This window comes from Acanthamoeba castellanii (assembly GCF_000313135.1).
Source record: "Acanthamoeba castellanii str. Neff unplaced genomic scaffold scf7180000084707, whole genome shotgun sequence".
In the NCBI taxonomy this organism is placed as follows: Eukaryota; Discosea; order Longamoebia; family Acanthamoebidae; genus Acanthamoeba; species Acanthamoeba castellanii.
In genome coordinates, this window is record NW_004457288.1 from 100792 (window position 1) to 124932 (window position 24141).

Below are 24141 nucleotides of genomic sequence, written 5' to 3' on the forward strand. Positions count from 1 at the left end.
TAATTAAAAAAGGTAAGAATATGAACATGTAGTGTATATAAATATATGAGTATGAGTATATGGTATTAGCGCACCCGGGGTTGTCAGGCGACACATATTCGTTGGACATATGCAGCTCCATGCTGTAGAATTTGTTGTGGTTGTCCTTGATGTCCATGCACTACACGCCAACGCCGACATGTCAGCTCAAACTCCAACGAAAGTCGATTGGCGTCGATCGGGCGCGATGAGAAAAGAGAGGCGCCTGCTGACGTACGTGGAGGACGTCCATCCGGAGGAGGTCGTAGTTGGACGCCGGGAAATAGGGCTCCACCTTGCCCCCATAGCTCCACACCGACGCCTGGGGAATCTCTGCGATGATGGTGTGGATCATAAATAAGCACCGGTGCGAACCCCACCCAACTCCCGGTGAGCCAGTGCGTACTCTTTCGCTCCGTGGTCACCGACGTTTGGTCTTCTTCTCCTTCTGTTGCGTCCTGCGCCTGTGTGTCGTGTCGTGTCGTGTCGTGTCGTGTCGTGTCGTGTCGTGTCGTGTCGTGTCGTGTCGTGTCGTGTCGTGTCGTGTCGTGTGCGCATTCTTAGAATCCCACTCTTTGGAATGCGTAACATTCCACTGCAGTGTGCATACCTTGGAGGCGCCGAGCCGTAGCTGGGCGAGAAGGTCGAAGGCCGGGTACTCCTTGACGCGGACGCCCTGGCGCAGGCACTCGTCGATCCACTCGCCGGCGATCACGTGGAAGACATCGTCGCCGCCGGCCCGCGCCGCCAGCTTCTTGCCCTCCTCGACGTACTTGCGGGCCTGGCGGATCTTACCCGAGAGGTTGTCGGCCACCTCCTTCGGCGTGGCTACCAGGTGCGTGCAGCGGTCGTTGAGCATGTAGCTGATCGTGCCGCCGTGCCGCTTGATCTGGTCGGTCAGCTCGGACTTGCGCTTGAACGCAAAGTGCTCCGAGAACGAGAAGACCAGGCCGGCAAACAGGTCCGACGGGGCTGACGATGATGATGACGACGACGAAGAGAACGATGACGATGATGATAAAGAAGAAGACGAGTCCTCTTGGTCGAACCACTTGAAGGAAGTTGAAGACGATGATGATGAAGATGAAGATGATGATGATGAATATTTGCTGGCTTGGTTGGCCTTGAGCTCCTTCATGACGGCCTTGACTCTCGGCCCATTCTCGGAGGACTTGGCCCACTGTTCCACCTTCTTGGTCACCGCTCTGTCCACCGTCTCCCTGCCCAGTCGACCATAATACGTTCGCCGTCCTGGTTACTCGCGCGACCGCACAGCACACGACACACACGCGGCACATGCATGAGCTTACCAACGCAGGGGCCTGGAGGCGGATTCGAACTCGGCCTGGGCTTCCTTGCGCACGTCCTTGACCATCCACTGCGCAATGGCCTCGATCGTGGTGTGCTGCCGCCCGTCTGTCGATTCGCCAAAGTACGTCAAATAATTAAATAATTAAAAATAAATGAATAAAAATAAATAAACACGTGTTAAAAACTAAATGAAGAACAAAGGGAGAGTACCTCCACTCTGGCTTGAGACTTCCTGCAGGGCTTGCTCGTATCGAGCCTCGCTCAGGAAGAGCTCGGCGAGCTCCTCCTCCGAGTCAACCACGTCAACATGAATGCTGACCGCCTTGTCGAAGGAGAACAGTCAATGATGATCGTGATGATGATTGTGATGTTGATTGCATACCTCGTTGGTTGTGGCGTTACCTCCGGCGTCTTTCTTCTTCACCATCTGGTGCGTCTTGCCCTTGGTCTTGAAGGCGTAGGCCGAGAAGATCTCCACGCTCAGCACGTCCTTGAAGGAGCCCACCTTCCTATCGGCCAGATCGACCGGATACCACACCACACCTTGCATGACACACACCGCGTGAGTGTGTGTCGTGTGTGTCGTGTGTGTCGTGTGTGTCGTGTGTGTCGTGTGTGTCGTGTGTGTCGTGTGTGTCGTGTGTGTCGTGTGTGTCGTGTGTGTCGTGTGTGTCGTGTGTGTCGTGTCGTGTGAGAGTGTACCTTCACCGGGTCCTCGGATGTTGAACTCCTGGAAGACCCAAGGGTCGAACCTGTCCACCTCGGCCACGATGGCGTTGATCTTGGGCAGTTGGCCCTGCACCGGCGGGTACACACAAGGGGGGGCTGCTGTGTGAACGGTCCGTCAGTTGCATGCGGGAGAGACCTCCAGGGTACCTCAAGCAGCTGCTCGTCGCCCAGGTGGAGGCGCATGTGGTCGAATCCCCACGGGATGACGTGCATGCCGTCGGGCAGGCTATAGGCTGCGCCGATCATTCAGTAAGTTTAGCCTACGGCGCAGACGACACACGCCGCACGTGACACACATGACACACATGACACACGACACGACACACACTCACGCGATATGTGACACACGCACGACACGAAACAGTACCACCAAGGAGAGTCTTGATGTCATCGGGCTCAATCATCAGGTAGTTGTCGATGTACAGCGAGAACACGGCAAAAATGCACTTGTCCAGCTTACCGATCGCCACCTCACTCTGTGACGACACGACACGACACGACACACACCCAACAACACGACACACGACACGCACGACACGCACGAATAGGGTCAGCATTCGTACGCTATGGTAGTGTTGAGAGAGACGGAGACGTTACTCCTTTCTGCACGCCGGGTCCGCACCACTCGCCGAAGACGGAGAGCGACGTGGCCGACGCCCCAAAGTCGCGCCGCAGGTAGGACTGCGCGCGAGGCCACAGCGATGCGAAGTAGCCGGCGTTGTCTTTGGCCCACTTGGCCAGGCCCTTGTTCTCCTCGTCGATGAACCTGGACGACGGGCCAACTCACATCTCAGTGCGAGCCGTGTAGCGAGTAGAAACAAAAAACGCGTGAAGAAGAAGAAGTGGCGGAACGGACCTGTTACGACTCTGCACGCGCACGGTGGAGTCCGCAGAGATGGTGATGGCACCATTGCAGCCATGGAGTTTATTTTGCCCTTGTAGCCCACCTGTCCCCTCTGAAATTATATTAATTTAATTTAAAAAATAGAAATAAACAGATCCACACGCAAGTAAAGCGAGGAATTAGGATGAGAGGGAGAGAGAGGGGGGGGGAAGGTGTACAGACGCTGGAGCACTGCCGCGACTCAAGTTTCGAAGGACATGGTGCAGGCCCTCGATATCTGGCCAATACACGAAAGCTTCCGTCATATCGCCTACTTGGTGCAGTGGTGGTGTAAAATGACTATTTTTATTAGTTTATTTTTTTAAATACAAAAAAGCGCTTCCCCGAAGTCTGCGCAGTAACGTCGGGCACGGGTGCGTTCTGTTCATTTTCGCATAGTCAGTTTTGCATTTTGAAATCATTTCGAAATTCAAAATTCGCAAACAAAGCAACAAACGAACGAGTGTTCTTTGGTCTTCTTGTTTTGTTGAGTGGTGGATAGTACAAAGCCGAGATTCGGGGCGAGGTCAAGCACAGTGCAGGATATGGGTATCTACATGTGAGTAGTGGAAGAGAGCTGAGGGCCGAGGCGAAGGGAACTCAGTTGAGAAGGAAGTGGACGCTTGCTCGAGCAAGCGGCGGAGAATCAGGCTGGCTCTGTGGAGAAGTGGCGCCGGTGGACAGAAGGGGCGATGCCTCGGCGATCGGTGATGAGGCGGCGGCAGGCGACGAGGACCGTCGCGCTCGGTCGAGCTTGACCTGTCGCGCGTATCGGATTCCACACGCGTTGCACAGCCTGCTCGTTCAGAACGTAACAGGGAGTTAGTCGGCAGGCTTTATAAAAGTGGCCAACCACAACGTTCCAGAATGAAAAAGGAAATTGGAAATGCAAAAAGGGAAAAGGCTCGGCAAAAAGCGAAAACGAACGCGAGAAAAAGCGAACAAGGAAACCTCGAAAGAGGACTGAGCGCTCAGGTTGAGGGGCTGCGTAACGTACGTGGAGGGACCGGAGGGACCAGTACGCCATTGGCTGGTGAAGCGGGTCTCGCAGTGATGGCACGCCCTGTCTGTAAACATGCGCTTGGTTCGTCGCCTCTGCGGCGATGCTGGTCGTGGTGCCGTTGTTGGTGGGCTGTCGCTGCAGGGCGCAATGTGACGGTTGATAGGCTGGGTCATCAGCGACTGCTGTAGATGGAGGTGATGCTGAGGTTGTTGTTGTTGTTGTTGATGATGACGTTGGGGTGGCTGAGGAATGAAGACCATCGGCCCGTGCAGCTGGTACACCTTCTGCCGAAGCAGGTGCATGTGGGTGTCCAGAAGGCCCTCTTCGCTCTTCGACAGGCCGCCTTGACTATTCATCTTGTTGCTCAGCCGACGCACCCCGTTGGCAAACAAAGACACCTGACAAACAAACAAGTGCAGTGGCCGAGTTGATTATTTGGTGTCACCATTTGGAAGGTGAATGTGGTGAAGGCGATGATGTACCTGCTCGAGCAGCTGGGCGCGTTGGTCGGGCGGGGTGAAGGTGGTGGTGGGTCGAGCTGTGTTCATCGTCCGCTTGCTGGTGGTGCAGGTGGTCGTGTCGAGCAACTTCGTGAGGTGGCGCTAGCGGTGTGGTCTCTGCTCTGGTTAGAAACTGGCAGACAGCACTTGGCGCTGAGCTTAAAAACCTTGTGGCATGGTCTGCCATTCGGCCCCCACGCGCCACTTCAGATCGCTCGAGCAGGGCGACGGAACTGGGGGTAGCTGGCTGAGATGGTGCGGACTGTCCGTTGAGGCAACGGCCAATCGATGGCGCAGGCTGGAATTGGTCGCGCGCAAACAGGACCCCTAAAGGGGTAAGAGGAACACCCCGCCCCCGCCGCAACCTCTGGCCATGAACTGTGACAGTGGCGACAGCAGCCATCAAGCAGGCCTGATGGAGATGCCGCAGAGTTGCAGCCGACTCGCATCACCTCACAATGTGAGCGCACCAGGTGTCATCATACCTTTCGGGTCCCCGCATTCTAGTCAGGCCCGCGGGGCACCGCGCAGCCCCAGGGTCACCTTTTCGGCCGTGGCTGCCTCGCACCAAACAATGCCAAGCAGTTATTTCTACCACTCAGAACGAATCTAAGATCAATCCTTCAAATATCCGCGAATTTCTTGGTTCCCTGACATAGCTGACATACTGGTGATGGCGGCCCTCCATTACCCACGTCGTGTTCCTTAGGACCTTCCTATTTGGGGTCTGACGTGCAACCCATGTGCGACGGTTGGTCAACTTGCGCTCATGAGCTACACACGTGTTGGTTGTTGTTCGCTTCAGAGTGAGTGGTTGTCCGTCTCTCGCTCTTCCTCTTCGATGGTCGCTGATTCTTCTTCACCGCCATCGTCATCTTGTTGCTCTCCCCCGTGATTCTGACCGTCGTTGTCTCCTTTATCATCGTCGTTGTCCTCATTAACGTCCTCGTTCTCCTCGTCCTCCTCCTTTTCATCAACGTTCACGTTGTCCCCGGCGTCAGCCATCACCTCTCCTCGCTCAACGTTGCTTTGATCTTCATCTTCTGCGTTGGTCTCGCTCACCTCTCCCCTCTCCTCTTCTTCCGCCCTCTGGGCACCACTGCCCTCGGCGTCGGCGTCGTCAGCGGCAGCGTCGGCGGAGACCTGGTCGCCGGCGTTGTCGTCGTTCTGGTGGAAGTACTCGGCCATGAGGGAGCCCAGCGCATTGGCGCCCTCCATGGTGCGCTGGAGGTTGACCTCGAACTCGGCCAGCCGTGCTTCTTCCTCGTCGTCGCGCTCGGCCTCGGCCTCGTCCCACCGCGCCCGCATCCGCTCGAGCTCGCCGGCCAGCGCCACCACCTCGGCCTCAACCCTCTTCACCCGCTCCTCCCGCTCCTCCTCCTTGCCGTCGTAGTCGTCGGCGTGTTGTACCTTTTCCTTTTCCTTTTCTTTCTCGTTTCCTTCTTGACGTTGTCGGCCACGACGTGGTGGACGCTGGACCGCAGCTCGGCGAGCTCGCGCATGAACTGCTCGCTCTGCCGGGCCGCGGCCTCGTCGATCAGCCGCCGGTGCTCGGCGAGCGCGTCGAGCGTACGGGCCTCGGCGGCCTTGACCTCGTGCTCGAGCTTGGCCTCGAAGTAGGCCACCACCTCCTCGGTGCGGCTGTCGGTGACGGCCCGCTGCCGCTCGATCTCGCGCTCCTGCTCGACGACGCGCCGCTCGACTTCGCGCAGCCGCAGGTCGAACCGCTTGAGCTTCTTCTCGAACGAGGCGGCGTAGTAGGAGGTGAGAATGACGTCGTTCTCGTTGAGCTCCTTGTCGTCGTCAACCAGAATGCGGGCCTCCTTGAGCAGGCGCGTGACGTCACCATCGGTCAGCGGGTCGTCATCGGCGTCGTCGGGGGTCGGCTGGAAGCCCACGATGTTGAGCCCGGCCGTGAATGTGTCCCACAGGTGCCGCCGCGTGTGGGTGGCCAGCGCGCGCGTGCGGCGGGTCTCGTCGAGCAGGAAGCGGCGCGAGTCGGTCGACACCTTGTCGAGCTGCATTGCCAGCTCGTCGCGCATGCCCTGCAGATCGGCCATGGAATCCATGGCCGCCGACACACCGCCGTCGTCCAGTTCCGTGGCCGGCTCGATGTTGGAGAAGCTCTCACCGCCGTTGTCATAATTGGTTGTCGTGCCGTTGCTGGCGTAGAAATCTTCAGCGCTGTCGGTGGCATTCTGGTGGTCGTCGTCGTTCTCACGTTTTCGTCGAGCGACAGCGACGCTGTCGTGGCCACTGTTATTGTGAGTGGTGGTCGCGAGGGTGTGCGACGAGTCGTCGAGGTGCGGGATGGACGAGGGGAGGGAGAAGGAGTCGATGGGCGGTAGCGAGATGTCCAGCCCGGCCGACGCGCCGTGCATCTCCATCTCCAGCGGCTCCGGGAGCGACAAATCTATACATACGCGTAGTCAGTCAAACAACGTCGTGCAAGTGTGGCGTGCGGTGTCGTACCGACGTAGAGGAACCAGAGGTCGTCGCGATAGACCGAGGCGTCGCCAACGCCACCAAAAATGAACATCTTGTCACTACCGAAGACCTCGCCGCTGTGACCATAGCGTCCTGTGACGATCGATCACCGAAGAAGTAAAGTTAATAATCACAATAAGAATCACAATAAATAATAAATAATAAATAAATGAGAAACATGTTACGCATAACATAGCGTACCGGCAGGTCCCACCACGTTCTCCATGATGGACACCTTATCTGTCGACCGCGAGGAATTCAACTTCGTCCAGGTCGCACTCCCTGCAGGACACGCACAACGAGCCTGTGTCAAAGTCGGGCCACACACAAAAACAGCGTCAGGGCGGGGAAGTACCGGGAGAGAATTGCCACAGGTCGCCCATGGAAGCGGCGCCCTGGCCGCCGAACACCAGCAGCTTGAAGCGCATGGCCACGGCGGAGTGGTAGGCCCTACGCGCCGGCACCTCCCCTACAACCTCGAACGGCGACCACTGAAGCGTGACTGGAATTCCGGTCATCAGCGTGCGTGTGTCGTGTGTGTGTGTGTGTGTGCGACACAGAGTATCAGCCCTAATGCTGGAAACCACAGACACGCGAAAGGGGTGTCGTACAGGGGTCGAGTTGCCAGATGTCGTTGAGGCGTCCGCCAGGGCCATAGCCACCGAAGACAAGGATCTTGGATGACGACACCGTCGTCATTGTGTGGCCATGCCGTGGCGATGGCTTGGGCTCAGTCTGTGGATGAATTCACAACGAAAAGTGAGTGGAACCAAACGACGACGAGGTTCCATCAGAAGAACACAAAGGTATGCATACACTTATGCGAGTCCAACTGTAGTTGGTCGTGTCGAAGCACCACAGGTCATGAAAGCACTCGGATCTGAGAAAAAGGAAGCTTTAGCCGCGAACTCTTTCAAAGAGCGGCCGCGCGAGAATGTAAGGTGGTGCGAGTGTTCGCCGTACGAGCGGTCAGCGCCACCGAACAGCAGAATCGAAGTGCCAAAGGCCACTGCCGTGTGGCCGTAGCGGGGAGAGGGCAAGCTGCCCGCTGTGATGATCTCTTCCCACTTCTTCAAGCCTGCACGAGGAATTCCTTTCTCAGCGCTGGGAACAAGCAACACACACATACACCACTGCACAACAGCGCAGGCAGGAGATGCGTGCATACCGAGATCGAAGACCCAGAGGTCGTTCACGCATTTGTGGTTTTCTGTCTCGCCACTGCCAACGACAATAATGTTAACACGGTTCGCGGCGCATGTAACCAGACCACCAGCAACATCGACGCGTCGTGCGTAGCATTACCCAAACAACCACATCTTGTCTCCTATGATGACGGACGCATGGCCGGTGCGCTGACCGGGATGCTTGCCACCGTGGGCGCTCGTCGGCGTCTGAAAGCGCGACCATCGCACAGAGACTGCAGGAACAGGTGCGTGTACGCGCAGTGTCGGCCAAATGGTAAGTTTCTGTCAGCCAATGCCAAATATGCGGCATTTTACTGTCACATGGCCATCTTGTTTTTGTTTTTTGTTTTTACCTGTATCAAGCACCCACATGTCTGACAGGGGCCGACCTCTGTAGCCGCCGTAGACGATCATGAAGTTGTCATATCTCACGCACGAGTGCCCTCTGAGGCGTAGAGATAACCCGCCAAGCTGGAGATGAGCAATCATGCGACATCAAGTTCGCATGTTCGATGCCTGATGCCCATGGCAAACATGGCCGGGTGTTACCTGCGTGACTGGGGCCGCATCTGGCCCTGCAGGGCGTTGTTCCATCCGAAGAGGTCTGCACGGGTTGGAGCAACGGTCAGGTGTGTCAAGTTCGCGAGCCGGACATCAGCTTTCTCCTCGTCTCGGTCATCATTGCAGCAGCCCAAACAGACGCTGGCTCGGGTCCCAGTACACCCGCGTGACTCTTGCACTGAGACCACACCGGCATTGCCGAGCATAGCCGTGTGTGGCTGTTACGTACATTTTTTGGAAGAGGAGGAAGAAGAAGGCGAGACTAACGACGGGACTGTTGCTGGCGACCTGTCACACATGCATGGTCAGCTGAAGGTAAAATCAAGATCAATGTTACACTGAATTCTGAAGAGCCAGTTTGAGTGAGAGGTGGGTACCGTGAGGGAGTGAGCTTGTGTTGTCCTGATTTTTGAATTTGAGGGGGCGTCCTCGAAGAGGGCTTGAGCGATTGAGAATGTGTCGATGTCTGGAGATTTTTAGCGCCATATGAGGCAGCAGCGGTGGGCGATACGGAGGAGGCAGGCGAACGACGCCCCGTCGCAGCTGGCGGCGCAAGGGCGCCTCCCTTCTTCGCTGCAGATGAGCTCGTAGCGGTGGGTGTGCTGCGGCCGCCACCAGCCGCAGTGGGGCTGGTTCGGCTGCTCACTCGACCCTTCAAGCCTTGCTGTTGTTGTGGCGAGGGCGTCCGCACGACGTTCCTCACCCCTCGCCCACTTGATGAGGTGTCCATCCTTTGGATTGTGTAAATTGAGGGAAAAACAGACAAAAGATTCAAATAAATCCAAAAATATAACAAATAAAAGAAAATGAACATTTTCACTCTTGCGTGTTGTGTGTCTCCCGCTTCAGTCCACTTTGATTGCCTTGGCTGTGGACGAAGCAGCGGTTTCGGGCGTCGGGAGCGTAGGAGTAGTCTGGGCCTGGGCCTTCTTGGTCTTTTGCTTCTCCTCTTGTGTCATGAGGTCGTCCAAGACTGAGGCCGAGGTCAGACAGTCTCGCACCAGCCAGCCCTGCCAGCAGAGAATTACGGCCCACCCCACACAGTCAGAATCACAAAGCTATGATGGCGGTGCCAAGAGCCAAAGAAAATGGGGTACCTGGAAGAGGAAGAAGATGAGGGTCATGGCGTAGAAGAAGTTGGCGTTGCCGGTTCCCTGGTTGATCCACAGATGCCACATGATGGGTCCCACCACGTTGAGGTACACGAAGCCGAGGCAGATGAAGACGCTGCGCTTGTTTTCTGTAAGGTGTGAATGAATGAATGAATGAATGCTTGCGAAGGAGTGGGGCGGCGTCGAGGTGAGTGGCGACGTACGCGCGAGGTTTAGGACGTGGAAGAGGGGCAGAAGGCTGATGTAGGGGGCCATGTCACCGATGCAAGGATAGGACTTGAGCATGCCGATGAGGCCCATGAAGATCCAAAACAGGAAAACCCCGTGGCGTCTGTCATAAACAAAAAGGTTTCAAAAATGTGAGTTATGCACGTGTGCGTGTGCGGCGATGCGTGTGCGGTGGTGCGTATGAAGAGTGTGGGGGGGGACCTGAATCTGACGGTGAGCGGCAGTACGTAGATGACCGGGTGGTACTGGAAGACGAAGATGAAGAACGGGCGGAAGTGCATGAACGCCTCGGTGAAGTAGTACCAAAAGAGGCCGATGTTGGGCGTCAGGTCCGGCGCGAAGAAGATGAACCCGTACACCTGCAGACGAGCCAAAGCCACGAACGCAACAGTTGATTTTTTTAAAAGAATAAAAATATTAATTGAGATTAAAAACTGGCACTGAGTACCTCCTTGAGCCAGCCCCACGAACCCAGCTGGAGGAACGAGAGATAGAACAGGGCGGAGAGCCACACGGCATAGCACGCCACAACCGCGAATCCCACCACCCACGCACTCTGCACAGCTCATCCCATGTTATCACGTGTGCGTGTGCGATTGCGTGCGTTTGCACGTGTGTGCGGACGAGTATGTGCAGTGGTGCGTGCGTGCGTGCGTGTGCGGTGGTGCGTGTGCGTGCGTGCGTGAAGTGGAGGGTCCATGCCTTGGGTCTGCTACGTTGCTTGTAGTAGGTGTGGAAGATGGCGACGAGCGGGAAGATCAGCAGAGCCGGATACAGCGACAGGTACGTGCCCAGCGCCAGGCACAGCGTCGCCAGCCAAACATTCCCTGCATTTCACAAGCCTAGCCGTTAGTCCCCCGCAAGGGCAAAGGGCGCGCGCGTGCGGGAGCGGAACCCTTGACGGCGGCGTAGAGGCATAGAACGACGGCGAGATTGTTGAACACGATGGTGGACTGGGCCACGCAGGTGAGAATCGTCCACGGGTTGGTCAGATACACGCAGAACACGATCTCGCCCGTCAGCGGCGGCGACGTTGACGAATTGAAGTTGGCCGCGACCACCGACGCCGATGGAGATGATGTCGTGGGCGACGATGAAGAAGACGTAGACGAAGACGACGGCGATGAAGGTGAGGGTGCGTTTGAGGAGGAGGCGGAGGAGGAGGCGGTGAAGGTGGGGTGGGCGAGGTAGTTCTGGGAGAGGAACATGAGGAGGAAGGCGATGAAGAAGTCGGTGAAGATGAAGAGGGCCGGCGTGGCGTAGTGCGAGATGGTAGGCAGGTAGGCCGCGGCGGCGGTGAGCGCCTCGCCGCTGGGCTGCGGCATCGACGAGGAGAAGAAGAACGAGAAGAACCACAGCAACAGCGGTGCCTGGTGGTAGGCATCGCCGGCGTAGGGTGACAGCCCCGACTCCACCAAGTAGAGGCCCTCTTTCACTGCACCCGTGTGAAATCCAATCAATCAATCAAAATAAATAAATATAAATAACAATATAAAATAAAAAAGCTTTTAGCTCAAAAAAATAACACAAAAAAGAAAAATAAAGCGTTCAGGTAGCGAATTTGATGAGGATTTGACTTGGAGGGGGGGGGGCACGAACGTCTGTTGTAGGAGGTGACAGGGGTGACAAGCTCGATGCGAGTGGAGAGGAGCTCTGGCAGACCCTCCCAGGCGAAGAGCAGGCAGCGCACGCCCAGCGCAAAGGCCGAGCCCCACACCACCACGTTGAGGCCCCTTCGTCCCATCCTGCGCACACAGATCTCCTTCCTTCTTTCGTTCTTCAAACTGTTTACGAAACCCTTTTTCGTCATTAATGTTTTTTAAATTAGTCGCTTTTATTGTCATAAGGGCACTCCTAAGGCCCACAGCGACCCACGAGGCCCTCCCTCACAGCTGTTGACGTCTGAGAAAGGTGATGAAAGAGAAGGAGTGCATTCAAAGGGAGAAGGTGTGAGCGAGCGAACCACAATAGTTGGCGGCGCGAAGGAAATAAAACGCCGGCGAGCGACCAAGTCAAGTTATCGAAAGTTACATCTGTTCAATTTCTCCTTGCCGAGGGTTCATCCCCAGGAAGCGCGGATGATTCGGGACAGTATACCATCATGCTCTTCTCAAGATCCGTGTGCACTCGCAACCTGCCCGCACCCGGACCCGTTGAGGAGCGACATTCAACAACTCCTAAAATAAATAAAAAGAACGAAACTAACTACGCCGCTGGTGAAGAACATTCGCACTCTCGCTTTCTTACACAATTCCACGTTGTGGTGTCGGCGTGCAACTCGCCTCCACGTTGTGGTGTCGGGCAGCATTCAAGCTAAGAGCCAACACGTCACCAACGCTGCAACACAACGCAGGGAAGAATGAACCACGACCAGCTCCCCGCCGCAACGGCTACGACGAGCCCGGCAGTGTTGCCGCAACCGGTGAAGGCAATGACGGCCTTCCACCTTTGGCGGAAGGACAACGAAGACCACTACCGCACGGCCAACCCCTGGGTTGGTGGCACAGAGCTCAGCGCTTTGCTCGCCCTCGGCTGGCGTCGACTCGACGCCACTACCAAGAAGGTGCTTGCCTCGCCCCCCCCCGCTTAGCCCTCGCCCCTTGATATTAATTGTTTATTGTTTTTAATATCTCTCGTGGGCGCAGAGATATGAGGAGCAGGCCGAAGCTGACCAGCAGCGTTTCGACCGCGAGTGGGCGTACTACAACGCTCGCCTCCAGAGGATGACCCACACCGAGCCCACTCCCATACAGCACTAACACCAACACCAAGCGAAGAGCTGGCACTCAAAGTGCTGGCTCACACCCACTCGAGCGAACTTGGAACCGCGCCGGGGCTGCCGTCAACGCCAACGCGTTCTGAGTGAGGGCCGCAACCGGGCGGGCTGAACGCGATCCTTGCCGTCTGAGGCGTGCACAACCCCCGACCAACCTCAATAAACTGTGATGACCAAGCAAGCCAGCTGTAGTGACTGGCTTAGCCCTCGTTCTACCAGGCCGAACTTAGTGTGCGGGACTCGATGGGTGTGACAGCACCCAATGAGCTCAACTTCAACTAGTGATGACAAGTTCAAAATCTGCGAGTTCTCTGCTGCAGCCACACCTGCCACCTGGTTGCAAGTGACAGGACGATGACAGACTTTCCTGGATGGCTGATGAAAGATACTCCTTGGTCTTGAGTGGGTTTAGGCCAGGTGCTGCACTTGCCTTCTTTGGAGCTGCTTAGAGGTATTTGGTTTTCTTAAGTTTCTGTCCGACCACAGGTTGGCCCGGCAGTGACTCCAGATCCCTGGCTGCTGGAACATGTGGTGGAATTGGAGTGCTCGCTGAACAGGGGATGAGTTTTACCGCCGTGTTGTCACGTGGTTCATCGCCAAGCTTGACACACGCCAAGACCACCTCATAACACATTCTTACTTTCATTCTTCATGCTCCACAACACATCACCATCACCATTTGATCATTGTCCCTTCACCACCAACGCCACCTTCTTACTTCCTCGCCTGATGCTTCGGCCGCCCTTCCATCAACTCGATTGGAGCCAACAACAACAGCCCCGTCATTCTCATCATCATTCTCATCCTCAACTCCTGCCCTGCCCAGCACAATTCCTCTACCAAAACCATCAACAACCTCAACCTGGCCTCAAGGCCAACAAGCCCGGCGGCGTTCGCCACCTGCCCAGCGACATCAAGAACATGCCCAGCGCCAGTGGCGACGTCCCTTCGTCGACCACCACCCCAACATCACCGCAGAGGCGAAGAACGAAGCGCATGTTCTCCGACAGGGCGTGCGGCAACTGCGGGACCCACTTCACAAGCCAATGGCGCACCGGTCCCTCGGGTCCCTCCACGTACACCCCCTCACCCTCTCCTCCATGACCGTCCGCGCAGCTTTGTTCCACATTCCTCCATTCTCGTCACACATGTCAAGTTCTTGGGCTGTTGTCGACGAGTTTTCTGTTACCATTTGTGGCTCCCAGCACCATTTCTGGGTTTGGGCTGCGACCTATCGGCGACCCGCACACCCTAACCGCCTTTGTTAAAAAAACGACACCGCTCCACACGCGCCCAGGTTGTGCAACGCATGTGGGATCCGGTACGCGCGCCAGACGAAGCTCGGCCAAAAGCGACAGGTGAGCCCGATGGACTCACCACAGCCCTCCTCGGACGAAGAGAAGCCACAGTCGCCGCGAGCACCTCTTTCGTCTCCCTTTCGCTCCAGCGTTCACTTCCTCCTCAACTAAAGGAAAAAGAAAAATAAAGAAAAATCAGTTTCCTTTGTGCAAAACTTCCTTCGACAAGCAGCGCAACCACCGCACCACGATGGAGTGGTTAGCCAACGCGCTTGGTATCGAGCCCATTCACTGGTCATGGCTTTCTCAAGTTGGCCTTCCGGATTCATGTTTTTAACAAAATCAAGTTCATTTTTATTTTTATACTTATTTTTATAAAGGTGGTGCAGGACTGCTCCAGAGCCAGGTGGTGGCCGGGGGGTTGGCGGTGCTGCTGCTTGGGTGGCTCTTTGCGCACGTGCGCACGGGTGCTGCGCTCATCGCCGACTACCTCACGCAGAAAGTCGTGGTCTCCGGTAGTCCATCGTTCCTCGCATGGCCGCCTTGCGCACACCACGCACCACGACACACCATTCACTCCGCCATTGCGCTCCCCTCTTCTCCCAGTTGAAGTGACCCAGCGCGAAGAGGCATTCGATTGGATTCTCCAATGGCTCGCCCAACAACCCAAGAGTTCCTTCGCCTCTCACAACTACAGGCATATGCTCTTCCTCTTGTCGGTGTGTGCGTCGCGTGTCGTGTCGTGCTAACACCACACGTGCGTTGCCTGTGTGTGTTGTGTGTGTGTGTGGTCACAGTTTGGTGGTCCATCAGAGCCTGGGTCCCATGCAGCGATTTCGTCGCCAACAAAAGCTCGAGGTCGTGTCCAAGTCGCCGCCTCAGCTCAAGTACGGGCAAGCTTGTCATAGTGTCGTGGTGCCTACACGGTAGTGACCGGGCCTGATGTGTGCATGCCCAGGTACCTGCCCGGGCAGGGCCTTCATTTGCTGTGGTGGCGCGGGAGCTTGATCTGGGTCACCAAGACCAGAAGGAGTCAGCCCGAACACGTCACCAACATGAATGGCCAGACACAAGTGGAGCCAGGTGTGTAGAAAGGCGCACCGCCACCGCCACCGCACACGACACGACAAACGATACGACACAACACGACACATACGCGCTCACACGACCCGTCTCACCATGACGCACAGGCGGAGTGCTGGTGCTGTCCACGCTGGGCCGCTCCCTCGAGCCGATCGACTCGCTGGTCAAAAGCGCCATGGAGGCTTCGCGCAGCAACGACCAGGGCTGTACGGTGATCTATAACGTTGACGTACGCTTCTCCCCCACCGAATCATGTCTCATGGTGATTAACATATGCTGCATTGTGTGTTATGCAATTGTAGGCCAGCTTCGGGGGATGGAAGCGGGCCATTACCAAACCCGAGCGCTCCGTCGAGTCGGTCATTCTCGACTCGGACGTGGCAGAGGAGTTGCTCCAGGGTAAGCCCATGATGACTTCTAGCCCAGCCCGCAGCCAGATGCACACTAACACGAATGCGATTGCTTGGTTCCCCCAGACGCCAAGGAGTTCCTGACGAGCGCCGATTGGTACACGACCCTCGGCATTCCCTATCGCAGGGCCTACCTGTTTCACGGCAAGCCAGGTAATAATCACCATCATTCATTATCTTCACTATCACTGTCATCACCAGCGTCATGACCATCATATGACCATCATTACCATCATTATCATCGTCATCGAGGCTGTCAGAAGATTGTTGAATATACTTCTTAACATGTGTTGGTGCAAACAATCGCAGGTTGCGGCAAGACGTCCTTCGTGGCGGCGATGGCCGCCAAGTTGGGCTTCTCCGTGTGCGTGCTCAATCTCAGCGAAAAGAACCTCAACGACTCCTCCTTGAACATGGTGCGTCGATTATGGTGGGCCATAACACGTTGACGAACTGACCGACCGACCGGCTGATGCCGGCATGCAGTGGCTGGTCGAGGCGCCCCAGAATTCGATCATCCTTCTGGAGGACGTCGACGTGGCTTTCCTCAACCAGGACAGGTCCAGCAAGAAGTCGGAGGGGAAGAGCGCCTACGAGGACCTATTCGGCCGACCCAGAACAGTCACCTTTTCTGGTATATTCGTGTGTCATTGTGTCGTGTGTCATTGTGTGCGCGCCACCGTGTGTCATTGTGTCGTGTGTCATTGTGTGTCGTGCGTAGTGTGCGTAGTGTGTAACTCACTGTCTTTTTGTAACCCAGGGTTGTTGAACGCCATTGATGGCATTGCCTCGCAGGAGGGCCGCCTTTTCGTGATGACCACCAACCACATGGAGCACCTGGACCCTGGTATGGTCCCATCTGACTTCCCAGTTTAATGGCCTTCCGGCTCACGCGACACGCGACGCGACACACGATACACGACACGATGCGCACACGCACACGCCAACAGCGCTGATACGTCCGGGACGCGTGGACAAGGTGGTCCACTTCGGGCTGGCCTCCATGCTACAGGTCGAGCGCATGTTCCTGCGGTACGTACCGTTTGCGCCCCTCCCCACAGCGACAGTACAATCCCCCACAGAGCTGTTGGTGAAGGCCCGTGTGTGCGGTGTGAACCTCAGGTTCTACCCGGGCGAGGAAGCGCTGGCCCGACAGTTTGCCCAACAGGTGGGCGAGGGCAAGGTCAGCATGGCCATGCTCCAGGTAGCCACATCGCACACGACACGACACACACCGCACACCACACCCCACACGACACTCACTGGTGAGTGGCGCAGGGCTACTTTATGGCGCACAAGAAGGATCCCCTGCGGGCCGCCGGCAGCGTGTCGGCGCTGCAGGAGCAGGTGGACAAGGAGGAGGAGGCCGAGCGGCGCAGGGAGCAGGCGGCCCGCCGGCGGCGCGAGGAGGAAGAGGAGGAGGAGCTGGACCGTGTGGAGCGCGAGCGCGAGGAAAGGGCGCGAAGGCGCCGAGAGCGCGAGGAGCGACGGCAGGCGCAAGCCGCGGAGTAAAGTGTAAAAAAAAACAATGCGCGGTGGAAGAGTCATAAGAAAAAGAATAATAACAGCGTTATCGATCGGTGACAAAGGTAAAAAACACAACCAATGGGCTTCTTTCGGACTTCGCCCTTTATTGTTTTACCCGAAGGTGTGACCAATACGACAGGCCCAAAGCAACAGGTGGATCAAGCGCATTACCAAAACCCCGACGACAAAGCACCGAATTGGGCGAGGATATAAACGACACGCTCTTGTGGTGTGCGCAAACTGCCCGGGGCTGCTCTCGTCGAATCTTCTCTTCACCGTTCTTGATTGGATCAGGCTGTGCCTGAGCTCATCTGCGAGCCTGCCATTGCGTAATTCGGTGGATCCGAATTTCCATCATCAGAACAATCGATTTCATTTTCTTCGTCAGTACATGCGGAACCGAAAATGATGAGACCTGCAGGCAAGGCTCAGCACCTGGGCTATGCTTTCGCGGTTCGGCTGAGGCGTCTGCTGAAGACGGCACGATCACGAGAGACGAGGCGATTCCTACAGGCATCAGCATTTTTCACAATCTTTCTCTACCTTGTCTTCCTTCTCATCTCCTTTCTCCTCTCGAGCGATGAACGAGAGGTCATCGACCCGCCCTTCGAAGCCATCATCAATTTCATGACCTACTCCGAGGTACGATGCGCCTTCTCTTTATAACATATTAATATGTAAATATTAATATGTAAATATTTACGTACCAATCAATCAGAGGTCCCATCGCATGATTGCCCCGATACTTATTATTTTTATTTTATATCTTAAAACAAATATCATCAACAGTGAACTTCACCCACTTCTTCCTGCGCACGTGCCTAGAAATATATATCTTATATAACATATACTGTTGTTACATATCATCATTCATTTATGTGCGCGCGATCGGGGCCGACACACCGCCACAGGACGACAAGCAAGAGCTCTACAAGGCGCTCGGGCCGCTCGTCACCTCCAAAAAGATGTCCTTCTCGCGCAACTACTTCGTCCCACGCGCCCCGCTCTTCAGCAACACCGGCCGACGCACCGACATCGCCACCTCCACCTCAGCCTCACCAGCCAACGCCAACGCCAACGCACCAACGACAACACCAACGGCAAGCGGCCGGCCGTGATGATCTTCGAGGCCTACGTGTGGGACGCGCAGATACTGAACGTCATCTCCGGCCCGGCGTTCGTCATCCCCTTCGAGATTCAGCAGATCCGCACCTCCAAGTCGGTGCTCAACTCCATCCTCGCCATGAAGCGGCAGAAGGAGCAGCTCCAGAAGGAGCGCCGGGAGCGCGAGGAAAAGGAGCGACAGCGCGCGGCCGCCGCCCAGGCCGCTGCGGTTGCGACGGCGGCGACGGCGACGGCGGTCGAAATATCGACTTTGCCGACGGCGACGACGACGACGATGGTGGACGTCGATGGGGTGTCGCGTCAGCAGGTGGACGACGTGTACGGGGTGGTGGAGGAGTACGATCAGCAGCAGCAGCAGCAGCTCATGCAGCAGCAGCCGGAAGAGGAGAAGCTGTCGGCGGAGCAGCAGCTGCTGGTGCAGCTCGCGAGCGACCACTCGCTGTGCGCCTCGCGCAGGGAACTGCGGAAGAGCGACAATTCGTCGATGGGACTCTACCACGACTACCAGGTTAGGCTTCACGACACGACACGACCAACGACACGACACGACACGACCAACGACACGACACGCACGACGCTTACACGCGGCTGCAGGAGATGACGGATTTGCTGAAGTCGATTGGGGAACGGAATCCCGATATCGCCAAGCTCCGCAGCATCGGACGATCTCTCAACGACCGGCACCTCTGGGTACGCGCGCCCGCCGCCGCCGCCGCCGCCACATTAATGTGTGCAGCGCGACTCACTTTTTGCCCCCCCCCTACGCGCGAGCAGGTGATGGAGATCTCCGACAATGTAGGCAACAACGAGCCTGGCGAACCCGACATCAAGGTACAGTAATATATATATAGTTTTTGATACAATATATCTATATAAATACAGATAAATTTATACATGTATATCTTGGACCTGTGTCTGATTGCTGTCGACAACCACAGTACATCGGCAACATGCACGGCGACGAGACTGTGGGTCGCGAGATACTGATCAGGCTCATCGTGCACCTCACCGACGAGTACCGGAACAACAACACGCGGTACCTCCTCCTCCTCCTCCCATCACACGACTGTGTGTTGTGTGTGTGTGTGTGTGTGTGTGTGTGTTGTTCACGCGTTGGCTCTTTCGTGTGTTTAGGGTGATCGATTTGGTGGACAACACGCGCATATTCATCATGCCCAGCATGAACCCCGACGGCTTCGAGCTCGGCATCCGCGGTAACGCCCGCGGTGTCGACCTCAACCGGTACCCCCATACCCCCATGCCGCGACACACACACGACACACACGACACACACACAACACAGGCGCTCACCGCACACACCGCACGCGCAGTGATTTTCCGGATCGATTCCGGGACACGAAGGGGAGTCTGTCGGGCCGTCAGCCGGAGACGGCGGCCATCATGCGGTGGTCCAACGACTACGACTTTGTTCTGTCGGCCAACATGCACGGCGGCTCCCTGGTCGCCAACTACCCCTGGGACGCCGACGGCAGGCACGTGTGCTGTGCGTGTGTGCGGTGTGTGCTGTGTGTGCGGTGGGGCGTGTGCGGTTGTGGTGACTAATGGTGTGTGTGCGGGAGCAGGTCCGAGTACGATATGCCGAGGTACTCTGCGGCGCCCGATGACAAGCTGTTCCGGCACCTGGCGACGACCTACGCCAACTCGCATACCACCATGCACAGCTCCATCGAATTCCCCAACGGAATCACCAATGGCGCGCATGTACGCGTTGCCTCCAGTTTCATCCACTTGCCTTTTCTTGTATGACCAACACGCGCGTGTCGTGCCGTGTGTGTCGTGCCGCGCCGTGCGTGTCGTGTCGTGTACAGTGGTATTTGCTGTATGGAGGGATGCAGGATTGGAACTACGCGTGGCACGGCGACTGCGATCTGACGCTGGAGCTGGGCGACGAGAAGTGTCCGCTCGACAGCCAACTCGAGCGCTACTGGACCGAAAACCAGGAGGCCCTCCTCACCTACATGGAACAGGTAACGCACACACCGCACACGCGCAATCGCACGCACCGCACACGACCGCACACGCCTGACTTTTGTCTTGCGCGCAGGTGCACAAGCTGGGCGTGCGCGGCTTCGTGCACGACGTGGTGGGGCGGCCGATCCGGGCCACGGTGCGGGTGGTGGGCCTGCCCAACATCACAGTCTACTCGGACGAGGACCACGGCGACTACTACCGCCTCCTCATGCCGGGCCACTACCAGGTCTGGGCCTACGCCAACGGCAAGCGCTCCGCCGTGCAGGACATCCACGTCCAGACCGGCCAAGTCACCCACCGTACGTGTGCGGTCGTGCGTGCGTGCGGTCGTGCGTGCGGTGTGTGCGCACGCGTGTCTGACTGGTTTGGCTCGCTGCAGTGAATTTGACGGTGTGGATCAAGGACGACGGGTCGCAGCCGCTGGTGCCGGACAAGGGCGGCGGCGGCGGCGGCGGTGGTACGACGCCGATTCCGGACAAGCAGCACAGCGAGGAGGACCCGACGCAGCTGATCCTGCTGTCGCTGGCCATCTTCACCGCCCTGTCGGTCGTCCTCTCGCTCGTGGTCTACGGCGCCTTCAAGTACAAGAAGAAGATCGCGGCCAGCATCAAATGCGGCCACATCTGGCACCGCCTCAAGGTACTCGTGTGTGTCATGTGTGCGGTGCGTGTCGTGCGGTGCAGTGCGTGCGACGAAGCTTGACGTCAACAACACAACACAGTTTACGGGGCGGCCGTTCCAGGACGAAGTGGAGCTGGTGGGCGTGGAGACCAACCGCCGATTTTCGCTGCTCAGCGATGACGAAGAGGACAACGGCGACAACACCCCCGATGACGACGATGAAGTGGCGGTGGACGACCGGTCCCTTACGGAACGATAGTCCACACTTTCTACACATACTCTTCACCCCCCCCCTTCACACCAATGTACAAACAAGCATTTTTCATTTTATTTATTTGAAACAAAAACGAACTTTATAAAGATAAAAGTCACCAATCGCCTCCTTAAGGTAACCGAGAGGCTGCACAAAGTGGTCAAAGATGATCATTGCTGCCTCCCAGGGCTGCCAGTGGTGATAGTGGTGCTCCCCCAGTGACGCGGTGGAGGTGAGTTCAGGTCAGCAACATCTCTGCGGCATCTCCACATGCATGGCAGAGGTGCCAACTGCTGCTAAGCGTTGGGTTAAGGGGGAGGTGTTCCACTTGCCAAGTAGGGCCTGCTTCCTATTTGAAGACCACATTCTTGGCTCTTTTCAGGCCACGCCAGGTAGCAGCCCAGTTCCGACCGATGTTGGACCGATCTGGCTGGGCGAATGGGCGAACAGTACCGGTGGCACTTTTTTCACTATTTTAGAAGCGCCAGGGCCAGAGAGTTCATTCTTCCCCTCGGACCAGCGCCATCACAACCTCAAGCCAAGCCCACCGATGTTCAACACAAGCACCACAACCACGACCACGACCACCACCACCGCAGCCGATCATGGTGGTCAGCTGCTCGCGCAGGTGTCGATGTTCGCGAATGCGGTGAGCAGGCTGACCCAGAAGAAGCATGCGCAGGGCGAGCTGACCAGGGGCGAGCAGGGCTTGCTCGAGGCCAACACGCACCTCCTACGCCAGAGGGTGCTCCAGCTGCACGGCCTGCCATTCCAGCCATTCCAGCAGCTGCCCATTACTACCACATCGAGCAGCCACCACATGACGGTGCCTCTCAAGAAGAGGCCGATGCTCAAGCAGACGGCGGCCAACGTGGACTCGGCAGCATCCCTGCAGCAACCATGTCCGTCGGCTGGCGGGGTGCCGCCGAGGCGACGAACGAAGCGCATGTTCGACAGGGCGTGTCAGCACTGCGGGACCCGCTTCACCAGCCAATGGCGCACCGGTCCCTCCGGTCCCTCCACGTACGCTACGGCCCCCCCCCCACCTCAACCTTGCGGTTCCAGCAGAAATTACAAGCATTTTTGATAAATTTCTACCTTCTTTCTTTCCTTTTTCATGGTTCATGGTTAACCAATGAGCAGCGGGTATTTTTTTACCATCTATGTTCATTTTCTATTTTTCGGCGGTAATGTAACTGCCCGCCGGTAAAACTGATCGTGTCGTGTAGTCGACTGACATTCCTCCCACCTCTTTCTGCAGATTGTGCAACGCTTGCGGCATTAGATACGCTAGGCAGGTCAAGCTCGACCGAGCGCGGCTGCAGGCCTCACCGTCTCACACACCACCAACGGTGGCGGGTGATGAGTCACCCGTGACCGCGGCGTCGCCCCCGCAATCGTCGCCCCCGCCCCGAGCAAGCGTTCACTTCCTTCTCAACTGAACAACACCCAACACATCACTCATCATGTAACAGTTGTTTCCAATGTACACAACAAGCCACAACAAGCCACAACAAACCATCAGCTTTGTCATCAACGTTGCCAGGCAACTTTTATTGTTCGTTGTTCGTGGGCTGCTCGAGGGCGACGGGCTTGAGCGCAAGCACCTCCTTCTTCCAACTCATGCCACGCCCGAACGGATCCGTCGGACTCACCTCCCGCAGCGGCAAACCCTGCGCGTGATGATGGCTTCACGTTAGCCAAATATAAATATAAATAAAATAAATACAATAAAAAGCAAATTTCAATGAATAAGCAAAAAGAAATAAGAAATAATTGAAGATGCGAGGTCGTACAAAGTTGACGTGGAGAAGGCCAGGCGTGAGATAGATTCGGCTGTCCTGGTAGTTCTTGAGGATGTACGCCACGATCTCCTCCTTTTCCGTCCGCCTCTTCTCCTTTCGCTCTGGGTCTTCGCTTTCGCTTTCGCTTTTGCCTCCGCTTTCGTTCTTTTGCGTTAGGTCCGGAGCGACCGTCGGTTCGCTGCCGCCCACGGCCGCTGGCGACGGCGACGGCGAGGGCGAGGGCGCGCGGAGGAGGTCCAGGTATTTGGAGTAGCCAAAGTAGCAGAGCACATCGCGCGTGAGCTTCAAGATGAACGACTTCTGCTCCTCGGAGAAGTGCGCCAGCGAGTGGTCCACCTTGCCCTTCCTCGGCTTGTACGCCTGATGACTGCACATACACACCCTTAGCATACGACGACACACGACGACACACGACGACACACCGACACACACGACACACACGACACACACGACACACACGACACACACGACACACACGACACACACGACACACACGACACACACAATCGCACCTTTGTGTGAGTTCGTGGGTGGCGAGGGCTTGGATGCGCTCGTCGTAGACGGTGCCCTTGAGCGACTTGAGGTCGTAGAGGAAGCAGATGAGGCCCCGCATGGTGTGCCACCGGCGGGTCATGAGGTCCTCGTAGCGCACCACCTTGAGCGGTACGCCGCTGCTGCGCGCCACGAAGAGGTAGTACTCGTAGAACTTGGTCCACACCTGAATCTCGCGTCGCACCAGCTGGTCCCACTCGCGCTGCAGCCGCTCGTACTCGCTCTCGTCCAGGCTCTTCGTGTGCGATGACGTCAGCACCTGCGTTAACATTGCCACGACGGTTAAGGTGGTGGTGATCCTTAAGGTGGCAATTGCTCCTGCTTAAGGTGGCGATTGCGAGCGGTACCATGTTAAAGTAGGAGTCGAGCGTGTCGAAGGGGTTGCGGACGAGGAGAATGATCTTCTTCACCTTGTACCGCTTGTACCCGAATCGCTCTGGAAAAGTGCGTCTTCACGATCCACACCTGATCGATGATGACGCCCCCAACGGTGTAGCGTCAGATAAATGTAAAAGTTGCCTGTTGTGTGTGTCGTGTGGTCGTGTGTGCGGTGATGCGTGTGCGGTGGTGTGCGCAGCGCACCTGGGAGAGGTCGACAACGCCCTCGCCCAGAAGGCCATAGTCCAACAGCTCTCGGCTCAGCTTGCGGTCCGGTCGTGTATCGCTATGAATAATATTAA

The 24141-nt window shown here is 56.7% G+C and overlaps 10 protein-coding genes across 10 annotated transcripts in view; 5 read left to right on the forward strand and 5 right to left on the reverse strand.

Annotated features, from left to right (window-relative positions):
* The window catches only part of ACA1_140610 (Poly(ADPribose) polymerase catalytic domain containing protein), a gene marked incomplete at both ends in the record, with an annotated part of 7330 nt that extends 4361 nt beyond the window's left edge, over positions 1 to 2969 (reverse strand). The window contains 12 exons of the mRNA XM_004334120.1: positions 95 to 160; positions 257 to 351; positions 425 to 482; positions 629 to 1269; positions 1333 to 1434; positions 1540 to 1651; positions 1712 to 1872; positions 2032 to 2125; positions 2206 to 2291; positions 2426 to 2534; positions 2656 to 2824; positions 2938 to 2969. Of these exons, the coding sequence (XP_004334168.1) occupies positions 95 to 160; positions 257 to 351; positions 425 to 482; positions 629 to 1269; positions 1333 to 1434; positions 1540 to 1651; positions 1712 to 1872; positions 2032 to 2125; positions 2206 to 2291; positions 2426 to 2534; positions 2656 to 2824; positions 2938 to 2969 (1725 nt within the window). The remainder of the gene's footprint in view (positions 1 to 94; positions 161 to 256; positions 352 to 424; positions 483 to 628; positions 1270 to 1332; positions 1435 to 1539; positions 1652 to 1711; positions 1873 to 2031; positions 2126 to 2205; positions 2292 to 2425; positions 2535 to 2655; positions 2825 to 2937) is intronic.
* Positions 2970 to 3541: 572 nt separating this feature from the next.
* ACA1_140720 (GATA zinc finger domain containing protein) lies at positions 3542 to 4492 on the reverse strand (the record flags this gene model as incomplete). Its single annotated transcript, XM_004334121.1, has 3 exons — positions 3542 to 3737; positions 3939 to 4342; positions 4427 to 4492. 3 exons carry the CDS (start codon positions 4490 to 4492, stop codon positions 3542 to 3544), a joined length of 666 nt encoding a protein of 221 aa, XP_004334169.1.
* A 753-nt stretch (positions 4493 to 5245) lies between these two features.
* ACA1_140730 (kelch repeat protein) lies at positions 5246 to 9409 on the reverse strand (the record flags this gene model as incomplete). The annotated part of the gene is made up of 14 exons (XM_004334122.1): positions 5246 to 5866; positions 5893 to 6857; positions 6917 to 7024; positions 7133 to 7213; positions 7287 to 7433; positions 7543 to 7666; positions 7748 to 7811; positions 7895 to 8009; positions 8100 to 8152; positions 8237 to 8351; positions 8472 to 8563; positions 8668 to 8722; positions 8909 to 8967; positions 9057 to 9409. 14 exons carry the CDS (start codon positions 9407 to 9409, stop codon positions 5246 to 5248), a joined length of 2952 nt encoding a protein of 983 aa, XP_004334170.1.
* Positions 9410 to 9524: 115 nt separating this feature from the next.
* Positions 9525 to 11763, reverse strand: ACA1_140740 (GPI transamidase subunit PIGU; the record flags this gene model as incomplete). Its single annotated transcript, XM_004334123.1, has 8 exons — positions 9525 to 9689; positions 9777 to 9919; positions 9995 to 10122; positions 10221 to 10378; positions 10468 to 10583; positions 10736 to 10846; positions 10915 to 11454; positions 11619 to 11763. The coding sequence occupies 8 exons, from the start codon at positions 11761 to 11763 to the stop codon at positions 9525 to 9527; spliced, it is 1506 nt and encodes a 501-aa protein (XP_004334171.1).
* Positions 11764 to 12378: 615 nt separating this feature from the next.
* ACA1_140750 (HMG (high mobility group) box domain containing protein) lies at positions 12379 to 12778 on the forward strand (the record flags this gene model as incomplete). The annotated part of the gene is made up of 2 exons (XM_004334124.1): positions 12379 to 12582; positions 12665 to 12778. The coding sequence occupies 2 exons, from the start codon at positions 12379 to 12381 to the stop codon at positions 12776 to 12778; spliced, it is 318 nt and encodes a 105-aa protein (XP_004334172.1).
* Positions 12779 to 13622: 844 nt separating this feature from the next.
* ACA1_140760 (uncharacterized protein) lies at positions 13623 to 14281 on the forward strand (the record flags this gene model as incomplete). Its single annotated transcript, XM_004334125.1, has 2 exons — positions 13623 to 13871; positions 14093 to 14281. Coding segments are annotated over 2 exons (438 nt in total), but the record flags the coding sequence as incomplete, so codon positions are not given.
* A 62-nt stretch (positions 14282 to 14343) lies between these two features.
* ACA1_140770 (ATPase, AAA domain containing protein) lies at positions 14344 to 17098 on the forward strand (the record flags this gene model as incomplete). The annotated part of the gene is made up of 14 exons (XM_004334126.1): positions 14344 to 14368; positions 14483 to 14608; positions 14700 to 14812; positions 14907 to 14980; positions 15052 to 15176; positions 15284 to 15405; positions 15479 to 15575; positions 15653 to 15739; positions 15896 to 16002; positions 16073 to 16220; positions 16347 to 16433; positions 16537 to 16618; positions 16709 to 16790; positions 16865 to 17098. The coding sequence occupies 14 exons, from the start codon at positions 14344 to 14346 to the stop codon at positions 17096 to 17098; spliced, it is 1509 nt and encodes a 502-aa protein (XP_004334174.1).
* Positions 17099 to 18230: 1132 nt separating this feature from the next.
* ACA1_140780 (zinc carboxypeptidase superfamily protein) lies at positions 18231 to 21110 on the forward strand (the record flags this gene model as incomplete). Its single annotated transcript, XM_004334127.1, has 11 exons — positions 18231 to 18746; positions 18833 to 18928; positions 19013 to 19069; positions 19177 to 19274; positions 19373 to 19480; positions 19570 to 19737; positions 19822 to 19960; positions 20095 to 20226; positions 20304 to 20529; positions 20610 to 20869; positions 20952 to 21110. The coding sequence occupies 11 exons, from the start codon at positions 18231 to 18233 to the stop codon at positions 21108 to 21110; spliced, it is 1959 nt and encodes a 652-aa protein (XP_004334175.1).
* A 628-nt stretch (positions 21111 to 21738) lies between these two features.
* ACA1_140790 (GATA zinc finger domain containing protein) lies at positions 21739 to 22546 on the forward strand (the record flags this gene model as incomplete). Its single annotated transcript, XM_004334128.1, has 2 exons — positions 21739 to 22127; positions 22366 to 22546. The coding sequence occupies 2 exons, from the start codon at positions 21739 to 21741 to the stop codon at positions 22544 to 22546; spliced, it is 570 nt and encodes a 189-aa protein (XP_004334176.1).
* A 111-nt stretch (positions 22547 to 22657) lies between these two features.
* ACA1_140800 (uncharacterized protein) lies at positions 22658 to 24081 on the reverse strand (the record flags this gene model as incomplete). Its single annotated transcript, XM_004334129.1, has 5 exons — positions 22658 to 22777; positions 22901 to 23276; positions 23422 to 23720; positions 23809 to 23911; positions 24044 to 24081. The coding sequence occupies 5 exons, from the start codon at positions 24079 to 24081 to the stop codon at positions 22658 to 22660; spliced, it is 936 nt and encodes a 311-aa protein (XP_004334177.1).
* Positions 24082 to 24141: the final 60 nt, after the last annotated feature.